General features: G+C 39.0%; 1 protein-coding gene across 7 annotated transcripts in view; it reads left to right on the top strand.

Moving 5' to 3' along the window:
- Positions 1–21214, top strand: part of RYR2 (ryanodine receptor 2) — a 794036-nt gene that overhangs the window by 422973 nt on the left and 349849 nt on the right. For all 7 annotated transcript variants that reach the window (XM_077998277.1, XM_077998259.1, XM_077998275.1 and 4 more), the window contains one exon: positions 161–256. In XM_077998277.1, the coding sequence (XP_077854403.1) occupies positions 161–256 (96 nt within the window). The remainder of the gene's footprint in view (positions 1–160; positions 257–21214) is intronic.

Below are 21214 nucleotides of genomic sequence, written 5' to 3'. Positions count from 1 at the left end.
CTCCGTGTTGTATATGTATGTGTATATATGTTTGCATAAGTTTTAGATGTAACGTGAAGATACTTTGTTCTTGATCCAGTATTTTAGGGCTGCTATTAGCTTATCTCAATTTTCGAGCTAGAAAATGACATAAAGGTGAAATCTATTTCTTCTTTTGCAGCGGCTCTAATTAGAGGAAATCGTAAAAACTGTGCTCAGTTTTCCGGCTCCCTTGACTGGTTGATCAGCAGATTGGAAAGACTGGAAGCTTCTTCGGGTATGTTTTCTAGTTTTCTCCTTGTTGTGATAGATCACTCCTATTTTTCTTTTCTTCATGTCCTTTAAGACAAAAAAAAAAAAAAACTTTGAGTGGGATGTAGTGGTGTGTACCGAGTCTCAGATACTCAGGAGGCTGAGGTAGGAGGAGCACTTGAGGCCAGGAGTTTGAGGCTGTAGTGCACTGTGGTCGCTGCACTCCAACATGGACAGCATACGGAGACCCCATCTCTAAAAAACAAAAACAAAAACTCTGATGTTTGGTGTAATATTAAGTGTTTTCCTTTTAAATTATGTTAAGTATTTTTATTTATCAAAAAATCATTAGTATTTTCATTAGTCATTTCTGAATAGTCATCTAACAATATCATGTCCATTTATATTTTAAAAAGCCTATTTATAAAGTCCTGAAAAACACTAAAGAGCCATAATTCGCATTCTTTTTCAAATTGATTACTGATAGTCTATTCTATAAATAAAAAGGTCAGTTTGGAGTTCTCATTGTTTTCCTTGTATTCGAAAGATTATTTGGATAGATTGGGGAGAAAATTTGTTTTCCAAATCCTAAAGCATAATATTTTATTTAAAGGAAATTTAGTAAATACTCACAAATGGTCTATATAATAGTAAAATATTTATAGGCAGTCAACTCGATACACACGTCTCTACAAGACGCTAGTTTTATTTCAGTATTGTGGACTTATCAATGACTGTGATGATTTATCAGTGATTTCGGACTTATCAGTATTAAATCAGTGATTTGAACTTGTTAGAGCTCTCTAGTTCAAACATAATTGTTTGAACTCTCTAGTGCCATAGATGGCCTCAGTGGCACCTGGATGAATCTACTGCTTTTCCATCTGTTTGCACAGTATTTCATTATTTGCCCTTCTCTATCACTAATGCCCTCTTATGCTACTTACTTTACCTCTCAGTTTCCTTCGTTAGTAATGAACTTCTTGAAGATAGGGGCATGGTTTCATTCATCTTTGTTCTCTCCGGATCTACCATACCATCTGGCACCTATAGGTATTTAGTATTGTTTGTTGAATGAATGGATGGATGAATGTTAAAATTCACTCAAAAAATACCACTGTCCATACCAAATAGTTCTGCGACTTTTGCATGATAAAGACCCACTCAGGGACAGGTTTGTTGGAATTGAATGAATAGAGACAGGGAAACAGCCATGATTAGAGAGAGTAATTTTAAGTCACAGAGAAAAATTTGTAGAGTTTAGATAGTGGAGGACAAAAATTTGTAGAGTTTAGATAGTGGAGGACAAAAATTTGAGTCACAATGAGTACTTGGGCACTGCTAGATCATTGGGTAGCAGAAGTAAGATAGAAATGGAGATTGTTATAATAAAAACAAAAATAATTATGAGATGAGGCTGTTAAGAGTATCATAACATGAATGTAGTGACTGGGCATTAATTGCAGAATATATTAAGGAAAAACCTGTAACTACTAGGAGAAAGAGTGACCAAGTAAGTGGTACTGAAGCAAAGTCATTGTCTGGGGTAAATACCTGAGATTCGTTGTCTTGCACCAAGAAAATTAAGGACACGGACATATACACACAAGGAGTGAGTTTAGGAGCAGAGGTTTAATAGGCAAAAGAAAGAGAAAGGAGAACAGCTCTTTCAGAGAGAGAGAGAGGGAGAGGTAGGGGGAGAGAGAGAGAGAGTAGAGAGAGAGAGGGACAGAGAGAGAGCCTGAATGAGAAATTTGGCCTGCACCAGAGTGCACCAGATTTTATAGGCAGGCTTGAGGAGGTGGTATCTGATTTGCATAGGGCCTGGTGTGACATTTACATAGCATGCCAGGAAGGCTGGCCACCTCACCCTAATCTTAGGCAAATGGGCTTTCCACTTGGCAGGTGCCATGTCGCCTGCTTCTTACTGTACACGTGGCTGGCAAGGAGACGGGAACATGAAGCCGCCATTTTGAACATGCCTAGTCCCAGGTGGCCTTTCCCTATTGGCACAACTGCTGGCATTCACCCGTGGATGCTTCCAACTTGCTTGTCTATGTCTGCAGCTCGATTTTGCAGGCTGCTCTTTGTTAGAAAAGAAAACGATTTGGGGACTGCTTTTCACTAAAAGCTAAACCTTACCAAGGACTCCTGTACTGTCACTATCTGCCTGAATAATTTCTCCTTAACTCCTGTATCAGGAACAAGATGGTGGCATAGATTGCAAAAATGGATAAATGTTTAGGGCAAAGTGTCCAGAATCACTGGGAAGCTACAGAAGACATTTAAAAAATGCTCATCTCTTCTGCTGGACCCAGTGGTATCTGTAAAGGGATAGGTGCAGGGCAGCCTGAGAGCAGAGTGTTAACACTGGCTGAATCAACTGTGCAGCAAAATGTTTAACTCAAAACCAGAGAGAGAGAGAAGGCATGAAAAGAGCCACGCATCCTTTAAGGTCAGCGAAGTAGAGTCCAGTGTTTTTAGAGTCTTCAGTTTGGTCAGTTATAGGCACAGTTTCATCAGATGCAAATTATTTTTTGCTGTTGTCTTTTTCCAGTCAATCTGTTGATTGCAGGCATTTCTACTGAAAAGGGAAGGCCTGTGCTCAGAGATAACATAATGAAAGTCAAGGGAAAGAAGGACCCTTAGAGAATATTTAATCTAACATTCTTACTTTAGAGGAAAAGAAATTGAGGCAAAGAACATTGAAATGACTGACTCGAAATCCTAGAATTAATTACTGTTACTGCGAAGGTTAGAACTCAGCTCCCTAGCATCAGACTTGAACTATGTCCGTGATACTTCGTAGCTCCTGTTTTTAAAGTATCTAAAATATATTTTGCTAAAGATTTTTTCTACTGCAGTTAACATTTATGCTTTTAATAAACTGTTTTTTCCTCAGAGGAAGTGGTGTTGCTTAGTTTTTAGAGGCAGTAACAATGATAAGGTGCACATGTATATGTGTATAACTTACTTCGATTGTGCTTTGCTGTTTGCTAAGTGCATACGTATGCATCAGTTTTTTTTTTCTCTCTGTGATAACTCTGACATTGCTGAACACACATTCTCCTCATCTTGTTAGTGCCCTAGCTGCAGATTCAAACTGAAGAATTCTTGAGTAGAAAAGGGATCAAAAGTAGGGTTAATTGTCTTCCTGGGATCTAGACCCCCTCTAGTCTTTACTGCCTTGGCAGGTCTCCAGTGCCTTGGTTGTTCTGGTTGACATCTGGCCTGAAACACCTAGTTTACCATTGCTAGATGCAGAAAAATGCCTAGGATTGCCTTAAAAAACAATATTAGAAACGAAGTGATGAATCATAGGTGAATAGTTAAATTATATTACAACAATATTTTCAGCTATATTATAGGTATTGCAAATAATTATTTAGATGTATATCCTGAAATATATTTAGAATATATTTTTAGAATGTGTGATAGGATATATTTTTGTAAAAAAAAATGAAGATAAAGGAAAGTAGAAAGGAAGAAGTGAAAAAAGGAAAGAAGGGGCAAAAACCCTGTATAATATGTATATATGTCTCCACATGCATAGGCTGTAGAAATATGTACACCGCTGGTTACTTTGGTGACCAAGGAGTTCAAATTAGAGGAAAGAAAAAGGGTAAAACACTAGGTTCTCTAGGACAGGGAATTGCTTGTCAAAACCTGTGATAAATAGCAAATTGGAAGTCATTAGACCCAAAGGATAGAGAAGACAGGGTCTAATGAACAGTAACACGAATTATTTTTTCCACTTTCCTTTTACTTTTTTTAAAATTATTGCTTTTTCCATTCTTTACATTCTGCTACTAATTTAGTGGCAGGGACAATAATGTTGTCTACCTGGTAGGGCTGTTAGGAGGATTAAATGATTAATATTTGTAATGTACATAAAAAAGTATTTGGTGGCCGGGTGCAGTGGCTCACACTTGTAATCCCAGCACTTTGGGAGGCTGAGATGGGCAAATCACCTGAGGTCAGGAGTTTGAAACCAGCCTGGCCAACATGGTGAAACCCTGTCTCTACTACAAATACAAAAATTAGCCAGGCATGGTGGCAGTTACCTGTAATCCCAGCTACTGGGGAGGCTGAGGCACAAGAATCGCTCGAGCTTGGGAGGCAGAGGTTACAGTTAGCTGAGATTGCACAACTGCACTCCAGCCTGGGCAACAGAGCGAGACTCCATCTCTATCTCTCTCTCTCTCTCTCTCTCTCTCTCTCTCTCTCTCTCTCTCTCTCTCTTTCTGGCATATATGTACTTATTAAATTAGATCTGTCCATCCAACAATTTCAGTTAGATTCTTACCAAGTTTCCTGGCTGTAGATATTACACATTGTAAGAGGCCTTTTGGCAACATTGTGTTCAGCTGCAAGTAAGGGAAAGTCCTACTACCCTGACCCAAACTAGGAAGGAGCCGGGCAGTCAACAGCACATGAGTTCCCTGCCATCGACCACCCAGTCTCCTGCCATTTCTGCTTTCCTCAGTCCCTCCTTGCTGTGCGTTGTTTTCTCTAATGCTGGCAGATGGCTGCAGCCTACGGGTTACTGCATCTTTACTCCAGGCGAGAGGATTGAGGTAGGGCTGAACCAATGGAGATACTGATAATGCAAGCATTACCTCTACAGTTACATGGCCCATAGACAGACCTCTCTCTGATAGTATTACAAACAGTAATATCTTTTCAACATTTCATGAATTTACTTCCAAATATGATTTTACACTGTCATGAATCATAGCTCCTGTCTTTTTTTCCAATAGTGAGGAAAAAAAGCTCATGAATATGGATAGAGGAAAGACGTGTGAGTAGAAAAACAAACAGCAAAGCTAGAGTAGAGGCTCTGGGAGTTGACGGGTGCAGGAAGCTGAGCTGCAGTCAGCCTTGACTGTCAGCTGTGTGCAGGTGTGTGTGAGGGCCACAGAAGGGATACACACACACACACACACACATGCATACATATATAGATGCATATATATATACACACACACACATACACACGTACATACATACCCCTACCTGTTGGGCAAGGGGTTTGAAACAGTTTTGGTTGTCCTGATGAGGTAACTGGTTTTACCTAAAACCTTTGCCACTCAGTGTTCTATATATGCCTGGGACCACAGTAATTAAGAAGTCAGAGTGAATACCTTTACATACAATCAGAAAAATATTGAAGGCTTGGGAAGAAGATTGTGTAGATTGCCTAACTCTGTGTTTTTGAACCACATTCTCCCCTCCCTTCTTTAGTTTTAGAAGCTGAAAAGCAAAATTCTGAACATCTTAACCTCACTGAAAACTGCGGGTGCCCATGTGCCCCATTCTGGCCTGTAACGTCAGCTAACCTTCCTGGGAGAGCTTTGCTTCCCAAAGAAAGCCTTTTAGGAGAAAGACTCAGGCCCTACCTCAGTCTGTTGCCTGGAACAAAGATGCAGTAGCTGGTAGGCCGCAGCCATCTGTCAGCTTAAGGGAAAACAACGCACAGGAAGGAGGGACTGAGGAAAGGAGCAATGGCAGGTGCCTGAGTGGTCGATGGCCTGAAACTTGTGCTGTTGACTGCCCGGCTCCTTCCTAGCTTGAGCCACAGTAGTAGGACTTTCCCTGACCTGCAGCTGAACACCATGTTGATAAAAGGCCTCTTACAATGTGCAATATTGACAGCCAGGCAACTTTGTAAGAATCTAACTGAAATTACCGGATGGACAGATCACATTTAATAAACATGTGTATGCCAGATACTATTTTATGTGCTTTACAAATACTAATAATTTAATTCTAACAACCCTATAGGATAGGTAACATTATTGTCCCTGTCTAATAGATGAAGGGACAAAGGCTCAGAGAAATTCAGTAACTGAGCTAAGACAGAACCAGCTCCTGGGGCCAGGTAGTTTGGTGTCAGTATCCTTGATCTTAATCACCCCACTGTGTTCTCTAAAGATTCTTACTGAGTATGAGATTATGAATGGAAATTAAAATATGGATCGTGATATCGATGGAGTGTTCTCTTGTTTGGGGGTTCTGTTTTTGTGGGGTTTTATTTTTTAATAAGCTAAAATTTCTAAGCAGGCTTTCATGGGCTTTCTCTTGATCTTATTTTCTTTGCGCCTCCTGGTGTATTCTTACATTCCCCAGTTATATTTACATTTATAAATACCATGATGAGAAGTGATCTGAGGCCCCAAAGTTAGGAAAGAAGAAAAAGTGTGGGTGGTGGTAGTAATAAATCATTTACAGTGGAAGTGGAAGCAAAAATTATACAGAGGCATGTTAGCAACACCAAGGGAGTTTTTAAAAATTTGTTTTAAATTGACAAACTATCACTGTATGTATTTGTGGGATATGATATGATGTTATGATGTATGTATATAATATAGGATGATTAAATCAAGCTAATTAAATACCCATAACCTCAGATACGTGTCAGTATTTGTGGTGAAAACACCAGTGACACCGGTCACTATACTAAGAGTATCTGATCAGTTTATAAGCATGACCACATTCTAAATTCCTTTGGGGAATGAGGGATAAATTACATCTTTTCCTTGACTTCATTTGACAATCACTTGACTTGTCTAGTGATTATGTTGCTGGGCCAAAGTTAATTGAAAAGACAAAAGATTGATATGAGTAAGTCCAGTTGATTGAGTTGATGTATTTCAGAATGTTGGGCTTTTCTTCAGGATATTCTCAGTCCTTGAAATACTATTTGGGGAAAAGAGATAACTGACTAAAAACAGCTAGTCAGGAAGCTACAGAGTTTTTCTGAGTTTTACTTCCTGTGCAGTCTGTTCCCTGCACCGTTTTGCAGTGATGAAAGTTGTCTGTCTTTGGCATTCCTGCCATTTCTTCCCCTCTCTTAGTAAGTGCCAGTGAGTGAAGTCCTGTCTGGGTTTCAGCCAAGGAAGGAGTCTTTGAGGCTGGTCGCCGTGGCTCATGCCTATAATCCTAGCATTTTGGGAGGCTGAGGTGGGTGGATCACCTGAGGTCAGGAGTTTGAAACCAGCCTGACCAACATAGTGAAACCCCATCTCTACTAAAATACAAAAAATTAGCCAGGCATGGTGGCAGGTGCCTGTAATCCCAGGTACTCAGGAGGCTAAGGCAGGAGAATCACTTGAACCTGGGAGGTGGAGGTTGCAGTGAGCCAAGATTGTGCCACTGCATTCCAGCCTGGGTGATAGAGTGAGACTCTGTCTCAAAAAAAAAAAAAAAAAAAAAAAAAAAAAGAGTCTTTGAGTGGGCTCCAGATACCAAAGCTTCATGCTCATGTACAGTACAACTTGTGGGTCCTGTAAATAGGATGGTTTAAAGCTTCCAAAGTCCTTACAACTCTTTCTTGCAGAGTATAAGCTCATCATTTTTCAAAGATAAAAAATTTGTAAGCTGTGGGATGATTTGTGCCATAATCTTATGTAGCAGGAAGTTTTCCTCCTTAATAATTTACTTAAGTGTGAGCAATTGAATTAGAAAGAGCAAGAGCTCCGACGATACTTACTGTTTGAGATCTGTTATTAGTGACACAGAAATCATAGCTACCTGATTTGAGTAGTACCACCAATTCAGGTAACACTATTGACTTTTCTCCATGGTTAGTTTGGAGGTGGGATACCAGCATCCTGTGCTCATTCACTACTTTTTTCTGATTTTATTTCTCCCTTTGCATAGTCCTTTAGGGTGGCATTCCACAAAAATCTTGGTTAGCCAGAGGAATAAAAGAGGAAGTCTTGTCTCAGAAAACCCACCAAATCCACTAAGGGCTTACTTGAGAAAAACTGCTGATTAGAAAACAAAATCACAACCAGTGATTTGCACATTCCACCTGGCCTGTTTCTAGTCTCCTTTGGGAACTGAGCTTAAGTTTCATTGTCAGGGGAAGAACTGAAGTTTTAGCTTTTAGGCACTGTTACTGACAGCTGGCTATTTATTACCATTGTCTGGTCTGATTGCATCTTGCTTATGCCATTCTAGTTAGTAAATATTTTTAGCATCACCCTTGGTCAAATAATTGCACTGTGTCACTTGCATTCCGTCAAGTTTAAGTGCCTGTGACCTACTTAAGGCACACTGTCATGGCTTAAGGCCTCTGTCTGGGTCTGAGTTCATAGATGCTTCTCTGCATTTTGAGTAACTTAGTCCAGTCTTCTCAAGCCCACTTGCCCCTTGATGGCCCTTTTAGTACCTAAGCTTTTAACGTGAGAGGATATCAACACAGTAGTCAAAAGAGGGAAGTCATTCACCACCCACCCAAACCTTCCATCTGCAGTATCAAGGCAGGGTGCACAATTGTCCAGGCAGTCCCCTCAAGGTCGGTGTGATATAGTGAAAGTCGTCTTGATGGATATTGGCTGAGCTGCTTTGGCACTCACAAAGGGTGCCTGTCCTGGAGAGAGGTGACCAGGGCGAGGTCTCAGAGGATAGTCAGCCCATTAGGATACAATGTCCTAATTGTGGGCGACGGGGCCTGTCCCAAAGTTTCCTACCATTTCATTATCAAAAACAGGGTTCATCCCTACCAAGGCTGGCTCATCAGAAATGGCAGCTCATTTTAAAATCATTCTATTTCTACCTTCTTTGCTGCTATGTTTAGGAAAAGCAGAGCTCATAGGTTACAGGTATGGATTTTGGAGTTGGACTGGCTTAATTCCAGTCCCAGCTCCACCCTTTACATAAATAGCTGCGTGACCTTGTGCTCCTCTGTGCTTCCCATTTTTTAACCTGGCAATGGGAGTGGTAAAAATATCTGCCTCAACGTGCTCTTAGTGATGCTACAAATGTGCTTACTAAATTAAATGTATAAAAATACCACAGTACACACCTAGCACCTTTTATTTTTGGATTTAGCAGTTGTTAGTAGCTACAGGATTAATTTGATTTTATTAAAAGCAAGGTTTTCCCATGTTAACACTGCTGGGATATGATATGGAGAATTTCAGATGGAAACACATAATAATAGCAAAGGCTGATACAAGTTTTACTGTGTTTTGGATGCTGTTCTCGTCTCTCTAAATATATTAAATTACTTTATCTGCACAATAACTCTATGAAGTGAATAATATTAGTATTCCCATTTCACAGCTAGGAAACAGACTTGGTGAAATTGCCTTTCCAAGGCCAGACAGCATGTAAGCCACCAAGGCAGGGCTTAAGGGCCCCCCCTACCCTTGCTTCCTGTCTGGCTGCAAATTTCATACTCTTTCCCTTCATAATAGATAATGTCTCAGCTGGGGGCCGGCGGGATGGATAGTGATGGTAGGAGTGTGCACTGTATGTTATTCTAATGTGATAAAGAAATAGAATAACTCTTTCATGTAAATAGGCAAGTTCAGTTGTCACAGGTTTGTAGAATTTCAGAGTGAAAGTGAAAGTGATTTCTGGAGGCTTCCTAACCCACCTGGCCTCCCTTGTGGCCTTACTACCCCTCTCTTGAGTTACATTGGATAATGCAGGCTTAGTGGTGAATGATTCAAAATCCTGCTCTTCATTAAATCACAAAGCGTTTTGGTCTTCTGGTAGTACTTTCTCATATTCTCGGGTCTGAAGTGATTTGCTCAGTTTTCCAAAAATACATCCACTTTTAAATGCAGCAAGTTGTTGTATTTCACCCTACACATACTGATCTATCTCACAACTATATACCATTCTACACGCAGTGCCCTATCTAAAATTGTGCTTTTTGTCAATGTATTGCGCAACCTTTCTCCTGCCCCTTACTTTACACTTGCTAACAACAACAACTAGGCTATTCTAGGCACCATTATTTGTTTTCTTTGCGATCATTGGGAATGACGCCCTTGGTTTGTCTTTGTACTGCAGGAGAACTTTTAAAATTAATGTAACGATGAAGCTGATGCTATGCTCAGTTTACATTTCTGCCCAAAACGATAGCTCTCAATAAATATTTGCTGCTTTGAGGTACACATCTTTTGGAAGAACTGATTAGTCTGTATTTGTCTTGCTCCAGGGGACCCATCTTAAAAAATGCTCAGGTGTATATGTCTTGTAAACCTTCGAGTAAGGCTTTAGAGCAAACAGTTACATCTGCCATCATTTCTGTGGGTCCTGAGACCCATGGTCTTAGATTTTTGAACATTATTATGACTGCATAGTTTTCAATTGTGCAACCAAGGAAATATCAAGTGAACTTAGGGCACTGTGCTGAGAGTGTCATATGCATTACTCCACTGGATTTCCACAATTACTCTATAAGGTAGGTTTTATTCTAATTTCCATTTACAAATTAAGAATCTGAGGCTACACAGCTCAGATGTCACTTTTTCAAGGTAAAAGGAAACTAATGGACCTAGGATTGAACTTCTGTGGTCTGTAAGCTCTATGAGAGCAGGGATGAGGCCAGTTGTGCTCCCCATTTTGCTCAAACCGCGGACCCAACACGGCAAATGGTCCATTTGATATACTTAGTGATGCATGAATTAATAAATGAAAGAGACCCTCAGAAAACCAGAACCATGAGTGTCAACAGCAAGATAGGCATATCTGGCTGGGCATGGTGGTTCATGCCTATAATCCCAGCACTTTGGGAGGCTGAGGCGGGTGGATCAGTTGGGGTCAGGAGTTTGAGATCAGCCTGGCCCACATGGTGAAACCTCGTCTCTACTAAAAATACAAAAATCAGCTGGGTGTGGTGGCATGCGCCTGTTGCTCCAGTTACTTGGGAGGCTGAGGCAGGAGGATCGCTTAAGCCTGGGAGGCAGAGGCTGTAGTGAGCCAAGATCATCTCAAAAAAAAAAAAAAAAAAAGAATGTCTTAATGTATTGATGATTTCCTATCTGGCATTCAACATTCTCTTAGGTTTTGAGATGTGGCAATTTATACAAATAAATGTTTGTATAGGATAAAAATTCTAATACTGTTACTTGCTGTATAATGAACTGCTTTTAGTTGACATTCTCTTTCCTTTTAACTGGACTTTATCTTCTATAGTTTGTCTATTTTTTTTATAAATCATGGCTCCTTAAACTGAAGGCAGCAAACCATCAGAGGCCTAATTAAGGCTGCATAGTACATTATAATTACAGTGCTCATTTTATGGGTTTTATTTCAGCTAATTTACTCCAGGAAACTCTTGACTCATATTCATCTTTTCTTCTAATAAAATACTTTTGGTCCATCATTTTTGTTTGTCTGTTTTGCAAATGCGTCCATGATATTCCCTCATTGTGTATATGAATAATGATGTGATCCACCTTTTATCTTCACTAACTTCCATTTTTATTAATTTTTCTCTCCTTTTTCTAATTTTGCCAAGCCGTGTTATATTTTAATTTTAACCTCTGTCGCTTTTTTCTCCTTTTTGGAGCTTTATGAGTGCTCAAGATTTAATGGGCTTATTTTCTTCTTTAGCCACAAAACCAGCATAAAAATAGGAAGCATATGTAATTATGTATTTTTGTAGTTTGGCTTGAGCCCACATCTCTTGGAATTATTTTTAAGTGTGTATATATATATACACACACACACACACACACTTGATATATATATTCATATCAATTTATTTTTCTCCCTCTATTTGTGTGACTAATGGAAACTCTATTTAGAGTAACATATTTATTTCATGAGTTAGCCCCCTATTAACAGGAAGCAAAATGTGCACTGCTTCTTTTTTCTTTTCTTTCTGATTATTTGTAAAGAAGAAAAAGTTAGAAAATAATTTATCACTTTATCTTATACTGAAACTCAAATGATTTCTTGACTTCACATTTATACCCAGTTTGAACGAACAGAAACATTTTCTCTGGCTCAGTGGTGATTCAGTTTGTGATACGCAAAATTCACTGCAAACATTTCAAAAGAAATATTGTAATGATGCTCTCTGTTGACTCATTATTCACCTCTTGCTATTTGTTTTGGGTAGACCCAATTCTCCTTGGTAGGAAGAGCAAACTAAGCTTCCAGTTAGCTCAAGCTATAAATCTCTATAGTTTCTACTTTCTCATTTTCCCTCATGGTTGTGCTTACTCTTGAAAATAAGACAACTTAGATGCAATGCGTAAGTTATCACTCATTAGCAGTCTAATTTAAACTAGTGGAAAAAAACAACAGATTTGTGCCTTTACAGAACCCCCTCAGAGGCACAGGCCCAGATACAAATTACTGCTTTTACACATAACTCAGATTCTTTCCCTTACAGCTTCACCATTGCTGTGTAGCAAAAAACAAAACAACAAAAAACAAAACAAAAAAAAAACCCTCCCGACTCCTTGGATCTTTTGCCAGCCTGGAGCGAGCTAGCCCATCTCTTCTGCTATTGAAAATTGCTGCTTACTTCGTTTGCACGTTTTTCTTTTTTCATGATGTTAGTACCATAAGAAGACACTCCTGTTAACCAGGGGTGCTTTATGCCTTGTTTTCGCATTTATTAAACCCTGAGTCTTAGTTGAACTTTCACTATCTTTTTTGATTTTGTGAGTACATAGTCGGTGTCTATATTTATGCAACACATGAGATGTTTTGATACAGGGATGCAATGTGAAATAAGCACATCATGGGGAATGGGGTATGCATCCGCTTTCAAGCATTTCTTCTTTGAGTTACAAGCAATCCAATTACACTCTTTAATTTAAAGAGTTAATTATACATTTAAAATGTACAGTTAAGTTATTATTGGCATTAGTCGCACTGTTGTGCTATCAAGTAGTAGATCTTACTCATTCTTTCTATTTTTTTGTACCCATCAACCATCCCCACATTCCCCTAGAGCCCCCCACTACCCTTCCCAGCCTCTGGTAAATACCCTTCTACTTCTATGTCCGTGAACTCAAATGTTTTGATTTTTAGATCCCACAAATAAGTGAGAACGTGTGATGATTGTCTTTCTGTACGTGGTTTATTTCACTTAACATAATCATCTCCAGTTCATCCATGTAGTTGCAAATGACTGGATCACATTCTTTTTTATGGCTGAATAGTACTCCATTGTGTATATGTACTGATTTTCTTTCTTCATTCATCTGCAGATGGACATTTAGGTTGCTTCCAAATCATTGCAATTATGAACAGTACTGCAACCAACATGGAGTGCAGATATCTCTTCGATATATTTCTTTGTTTTGGGTATATACTCAGCAGTGGGATTGCTGGATCACATAGTAGCTCAATTTTTAGTTTTTTGAGGAACCTCCAAAATGTTCTCTGTGGTGGTTTTCCTAATTTACATTCCCACCAGCAGTGCGGGAGCGCTCCCTTTTCTCCATATTCTTGCCAGCATTTGTTATTGCCTGTCTTTTGGATATAAGCCATTTTAACTGGAGTGCAATGATATCTCATTATAGTTTTGATTTGCACTTCTCTGATGATCCTTCACTGCATTTTTGACTCAACTCTCCTGTAATCTCAAGAATGCAAAACTTTCTGTGGTTCTGCCCAGTTGCCATCCTTGTTTCTCTGTGTCTCACTCTCTCTCTCGCCAAGGTCTAACAGGCTGGTTTAATTTCTCCTGATTTACTGATATACCTGATTTTATTTTAATAACTAACTTTGATTCCATGTCTTCATGCTGATTCATAGATATCTCCCCTGAATTCTCCTCTGATCAGTGTTGTCCATTCAGCATTTCTCTACCTCTTACCACTATCATCCCTGCTCAGCAAAGGCGCGTCTTGGTAATTCTTCCCTGTTGATCTTTGTTTCATTTGCCTTATTTTATTTCAACCATAAAATAATAGTAAGTACTGACATAGCATTGCTTTGATCCAAGCTCTGTTCTAAATGTCTTACATGTATTGCTATTTATAACAGTGTCCCCTCTCCCAGGCACCGTTATTACCTCCCAGGCACCGTTATTACGTCCATTTCATAGATGTGGACACTGGAGCACAGAGATGTTAAATAATATGCTAAAAACCTGCGAGGACGCAAAACTAGGCACATCGGCTTATGTCCATGCTGATCACCAGTGTATACTACAATAGAATAATAATGATACCTCTTACTGTGATATTTCCCCATTAAGCTTTGTAAATACCAAGACTCCCAATCAATTACTCTTCCGAAAAGTTGACGGTCTGTCACATCCCTAAGTTATTTGCATTCAGGAATGCAAATGTCGTTCATGTTCTGTGTGTTTCCCTGTTCTTTCTAGTCATTTACCAGTTTACTTCCCCATCTTTTTACTTGTTATATCATTTTGTTTAATTACTCAGAGCTAAAAGACAAATTTTCCTACTTTCAGTGAAACGTCAGTGAAATCCGGGGATATTAATAAAAACGTTCTGACCGAAAAAGCTCTTAACGAGTTTCAACTCCCAGATAGGAGGGAAAAAAATCCCCAAACAATAACCTGTGGTTTGAATAATTTGTAATTAATTGGGTCTCTGATTGTGCCTTCTTTCACGGATCTGCTGTGGACACCACCAAACTGTTTGACTGGCACTGCATCTCCAGGGTTTCCTTTACACGGGGCAATTCAATTCCTACTAATTAGCACTCAGCCGGAGTCTTCCTGTTTGCTTACCTCTAGCTTAGACGAAAGGGTTTCCGCGTCATGATTTTCAGGTGAGGCCGTGTGCTCCTTCTGGAGTAAGCTTTTGTCCAGTATTATTACTCCTGCTTGAAATAGAGGTGAAAGAGAAACTTTCCTTCTCCCAGAGCAGGATCACACTCCTGTATCCTTCATGAATAGAGAGCTAGGTTCCATCTAAGTCCACATACATCTTGGTGTTCTGGGATGATTTTGACTTTGTTTCATTTTTGCAGAACAATTGTAACCATAGGTGAGGAAACAATACCCGGGGGGGCAGTGGGGAGGGCATGGTGGTTTCCAAGTCGGTGGTTTTCCTGGGCTTTCCTCAGTGGTCATGGGAGCACCAGTGTCATGGTTTGCTTTGTCCCCACGTTGGCCTCCTGTGCCTGTGTGGCTACCAGTCTAATTCCATTCACTTCTCCCAAATGTAAGCTTATGCCCACTTGCTATAGGGCAAAATCCCCAGGCTAGATTCTTCTTGGTAGGTAAAGTCAACCTACATAGAGCACTCTTGTCCTGTGGCTTGTTTCTAGTTTTTCTATACAGATTCTCAACAAATTTTGTTCAACCTCAGACAGCCTGAGTTGTGACCTGTGAATATATAATAGCAAAGTCAACTTTGATCTCTGATGAAGTTCCTACAGATTTGTAAGTCAAGTGACAAAAGTCTAAGTCTATGAGTAAAAAGCAGACAGGATCACTTTTTTGGTTACAAAAAACATGATAAGGAATATTGTCTACCCATCCTAGCACTTGGCGGCCACTCCCAATACCATTAAGTTATTCCTAGACATTTAGTTACATCCTTGGAGATTTTCCTTTCTCAAGAGAACATAAATAATTCACAGTTACAACTATAAAAGTTTTAAGGCAAATGGCTGAATAATTGCACGTATTAAACATGCAGCGCCTGCAGCCTCAATTTTGTGTTCTACACACAAACAGCACAGAAATTTGCCTAATTCACCAAGTGAAATTTTTCCTCAAATTAAAACACAGATAAGGAAATCCTAGCACTAAGAAATATAAATTCTCTATGTCATGTCTTCTGTCTTTTCTACTTTAAAATCATAATGGTTTTAAATAAAATTCTCCAAATATAAAGTATGTCAGTTGTCCTATTTACACTTAACAATAACAAATCTTGTTATGAGTAACAAATGGCAGATTTCTTTTGTTTAAACAGAATGTGAGAACCAACAGTCCATTTATATTCATTGACTTATTCGTTTGGCAAACATGAGATGGCCTTCCCTGGGTCAGAGTGAGCTGGGTGACAAGGAGGCAAAATTAAATCAATATCTGCTCTCAAGGGCTCTTACTGTAATGGGGGATTGAAATAAGAATTTTAAAAACATGAATGTCCTTGTTACTACAAAAGGAGGAATAATTAATCATCCTGGGGCATTGGTAAAGGCTCTCCAAATGAGGTAACTTTCAACCTTTGCAAGCTGATTGAGATTTTGCAGTCTTAGAAGGTGGGAGTGTATTTAGATCTGAGAATAACATCAGCAAAGGATTGAAGGTGCGCAAGTTCCTATAAGTTTCAAGAGGGTCTTGCCTGCCTGCTTCACTGCTGATCCCATTCCTTGGAACAGTGACTGATAGGTGCTTAATAAACATATACGATTCATATGTAGGTATACATATTAATCATTTGTGGGAGGAAGTGGCAGGAATTGAGGCTGCAAAGGAACGTTGCACTATCTGGTGTAGGGACTGATATTCTATGCTAAGGATAGAGTGGGACTGATATTCTATGCTAAGGGGAGTGGACTTTGACCTTGGAAGGTCTGGTAAGCCATTAAAGATTTTAAGCAAAGGAGTGACATTGATTAAATATGTGTTTCAGCATAACCGCCTACAGTTAGGAGGATGGGTTGGGGTGGGAGGAAAACTGGAGGAGAGGATATAGTGAGAGGCTATTCAGTGAAAGGAGAGGATGAGTTTAGGAGATAAATTTGGACACAGAATTAATGAGTTTTAACAATTAGATTTAGGAAAATGAGAAAGTGAAAGAGGATTCAAAAATGACTTCAGGTTTGTAGCTTGAATACACAGATGGACGATGGATGAGAGAAGCAATTTTACATGTATATGTACAAAGAAAGGTGTTATGTTCAGCTCGTGGAAAAGTTAGTTGGGGGTACTTAGGGACATTCTCACTGAAATGTCCAGAAGACAATTAGGAGATGATATTTGAAATCAACCTGGAATAGTCAACCTAAGTTCTTGTTACTCCTCACTACTAAGGCAAATCATGCATATTAAATGGCCAGTACCCTGAGACCAACCCTAGTTTATTGCTGTGTAATACTTAGTTCTGATATAAACCCTCAGTACTGTCTCTGTGTGGTAACTGGCAGGTTTTGTTTATGCTTATTCCAAATTTATGGAATGAAAATAAGTTTATATAACTTGGATGAAGTATAAGAGTTAAAAAATTATTTCCATAGATTAAAAGTTAATTTTAGTTATATACTGTAGAGAGGAGAGGCAGCTAATGTGACTGGCCTTTTGTTGTCAGGCCTCATTAAGTTGTATGAATTGAATAAGTATTGAGATTTAATGGCAGAAATAAAATGTAAATAGACATTACTTCCTATTGTTTTATGATTCTTTTAAAATATGTTTCTTACTATAAAAGTTATGCATGCTCATTTCATAGAATTTATGAAATATTGGGAGAGAAGTATACAAATCCAGCAATAACTAAGACTAACCTTTTTAGGTAATAACTTCTGGTCTTTTTTGAAATATGTATTTTATACAAATGAATATATTTTACATAGTTGCAATTATCATGTATATGTTATTTTGGATCTACTTTTAAAAATCACATTGATTATTATGTATTTCTATGATATTAGTAGGTTCTCTCAAATCATTTCTATAAACTTATTAAAACATAAAATTCAATTGCTTTGCCTTATTAGTTGTTGTAATTGGTTGAAATTTTTTTAGGTGATTTGTAGCATATTTATAATTCTTTCATTCCATAATATTGTTGTGATCTGCCAAGCTTTTAAATTTGAGAATCTAACCATAAGCTTCATGACTATAGCTCTTTCTTGGTCTTATTGAATGTATTTAGTATTTAGTGGTCAAATGATTATAACTACTGACACTGTAATCTTCATTAAGCACTGTTTCTCTGCATCATTTTTGACCCAAGTGTTCAAAGCATATATCAGCATAATTTAAATATACACATAATATTGTATAGCTATTCCTTTTTTTATTTAAAAATGGGTTCTTTGGTGTTTCCCATTTGTTTTCCTTTAAGAATTTTTTATTAAGCATATTTTCTGTTTATTTCAATAAAATTAAAAATCAAATTTATTTCAGGCTGGGTGCTGTGTCTTGCGACTATAATCTCAGCCCTTTGGGAGGCCAGTGGTAGAATTGCTTGAGCCCAGGAGTTCAAGACCTGTCTGGGCAACATAATGAGACCACCCTCCTCTCTACAGGAAAAAAAAAAAAAGCTCAGCATGGTGGCAGGCACCTATAGTCCCAGCTACTCAGGAGGCTACAGGAGGCTCAGGGGGGAGGATTGCTTAAGCCCAGGAGCTTGAGGGTGCAGTGAGCTATGATCCTGCCAGTGCACTCCAGCCTGGGCAACTGAGCAAGATCCTGTCTCAAAAAATTATTCCAATAAACCAGGGTTATTCTTAAGGTATTGACCATCTAATATGCCTGCATATTCCAGTTTATTCCAATAAAACTGAAAATAAAATGTGCTTTCTTTGACATTTTATTGTCATAATTAATAGAATTAGAAGTGGTCAATTTTTTTCAACTGTTTACTTGTTGGATCTGACCTGGTAGAATTGAAAAATAAAGAAACTGTTTTAATGTTAAACACCAAATTCTGAAAGCTTTCTGTTAGACTAGGCTAAATAGGAGAAAAATCGGGAATTTGTTTTCATATAGCTATTTTTGCACTTTGTGACATACGCTATTTACCTCCAAAATCTAGTCATATCTTTTCTAATATATTCAGTTTATTCACTCTATGGACCTTCATGAGTGTTTATTTAGCAAGAAAATTTATTGGTCTTGGTCGTAACTTCTTGATCTTTTTTCTTAATGGTTAGATTCTATTCCACGATTGGCAATCTTTTTCTGAAAAAGGCTAGTGTCTTAGTCCAGTAGGACTGTTGTAACAAAATATCATAAACTGGGTGATTTATAAACAACAGAAATTTATTTCTCACAGTTCTAGATTCTGGGAAGTCCAAGATCAAGGCTCCTTCAGGTAAACTGTCCTGAGGGTCTCCTTTCTCATAGAATGTTCGTCCTCACGTGGTGGAAGGGACAGCAAGCTCCCCTGGGGCCTCCTTTATAAAGGCGCTAATCCCATTCTTAAGGGCTCTACCTTCATGACCTAATCACCTCCCCAAGGGGAACATCTCCTAATACCATTGTCAGGCCTTTGAGCATCTCCTAATACCATTGTCAGGCCTTTGAGCCCAAGCTAAGCCATCATATCCCCTGTGACCTGCATGTACATCCAGATGGCTTGAAGCAACTGAAGATCCACAGAAGAAGTGAAAATAGCCTTAAGTGATGACATTCTACCATTGTGATTTGTTCCTGTCCCACCCTAACTGATGCATATATTCTCCCCCACCCTTAAGAAGGTACTTTGTAATATTCTCCCCTGCCCTTAAGAATGTACTTTGTACGCCTATCCCAAACCTATAAGAACTAATGATAATCCCACCACCCTTTGCTGACTCTCTTTTCGGACTCAGCCCGCCTGCAGCCAGGTGAAACAAACAGCCTTGTTGCTCATACAAAGCCTGCTGGTGGTCTTTTCACAGGACGCGAGTGACAACCATCACCTTGGGGGTTAGGATTTCAACATATCAATTCTGGGGAGACGAAAACATTCAGACCATAGCAGCCAGATAGTTAATATTATAGGTGCGTGGACCATGAGGTCTGTTAACTCAACCCTGCCTTTGTAGTGTGAAAGCAGCTATAGATGGTATGTAAATGCAGGTGCATGGAATACACAATAAAAAGTTATTTATAAAAACAGGCAGTGTGCATCTGATAAGGGTCTAATATCCAGAATCTATAAGGAACTTAAATCATCCAACAAGCAAAAGCCAAATAACCCCATTAAAAAATTGTCAAAAGACTTGAACAGACACTTCTCAAAAGAAGACAGACAAGCAGCCAACAAACATATGAGAAGTTTTCTACCCACATTCCCAATCACCAAAGAGAAATGCAAATCAAAACTACAATGAGATACCATCTCATACCACTCACTCTTGGCTATTGTTAAAAAGTCAGGCCGGGCACAGTGGCTGACACCTGTAATCCCAGCACTTTGGGAGGCAAAGGCAGGCAGATCACCTGAGGTCTGGAGTTCGAGACCAGCCTGGCCAACATGGTGAAACCCCGTCTCTACTAAAAATACAAAAATTACCTGGGCATGGTGGTAGGTGCCCATAATCCCAGCTACCCGGGAGGCTGAGGCGGGAGAGTTGCTTGAACCCGGGAGGTGGAAATTGCAGTGAACTGAGATCACGCCATTACATTCCAGCCTGGGTAACAAAAGCAAAACTCCATCTCAAAAAGAAAAAAAAAAAAAGAGTGCCCCCGCCCCCCAAAAAAAAGATGCTGGTTGGGCTATAGAGAAGAGGCTTACAATGGTGGGAATGTAAATTAGTTCAGCCACCGTGGAAGGCAGTTTGGAGATTTCTCAAAAAACTTAACAGAGAACTACCGTTTGACCCAGCAAGCCTATTACTGGGTATATACCTGAAAGAAAATTAATTGTTTTACCAAAAAGACACATGCACTTAAATGTTCAGGGCATCCCTATTCTCAGTAGCAAAGACATTGAATCAATCTAGGTACCCATCAACAGTGAACTGCATAAAGAAAATGTGGTACATATGCATCATTAAATACTATGGATTGGATAAAGAAAATGTGGTACATATACAATACCACGCAACCATAATAAGAGCGACATCATGTCCTTTACAGCAACATGGATGCAACTGGAGGTCGTTATCCTAAGCGAATTAATGCAGGAACAGAAAACCAAATACAGCGTGTCATCACTTATAGTGGGAGCTAAACAAGGGGTACTCGTGGACATAAAGATAGCAACAATAGACTAGGCACTACTAAGCGGAGGTGGGTGAGGGGATGGGAACAAGGGTTGAAAAATTACCTATTGGTTGGGGTATACTCACTACCCCATTGATGGGATCAGTTGTACCTCAAACCTCAGCATCATGCGATATATCCATGTAACAAACCTGCACATGTATCCCTTGAATCGAAAATAAAAGTTGAAATTATTTTTTATAAAAAGGCAGTCATGTGCTCTATAGCAATCAATAATGGAGAGAAAACAAGCAAAAACATCAGGATAGCATGACTAGTCTATTAAAAATGCTTTTCCATTTCCATGATTTTATTTTAGTACAGAATGAATGAGTTTATTTTATCCCTACGTTTTTAGTAATAGCAAAAAAA

Source organism: Macaca mulatta, chromosome 1 (genome assembly GCF_049350105.2).
Source record: "Macaca mulatta isolate MMU2019108-1 chromosome 1, T2T-MMU8v2.0, whole genome shotgun sequence".
Lineage (NCBI taxonomy): Eukaryota > Metazoa > Chordata > Mammalia > Primates > Cercopithecidae > Macaca > Macaca mulatta.
This window is presented reverse-complemented; position numbering and strand designations above follow the sequence as displayed.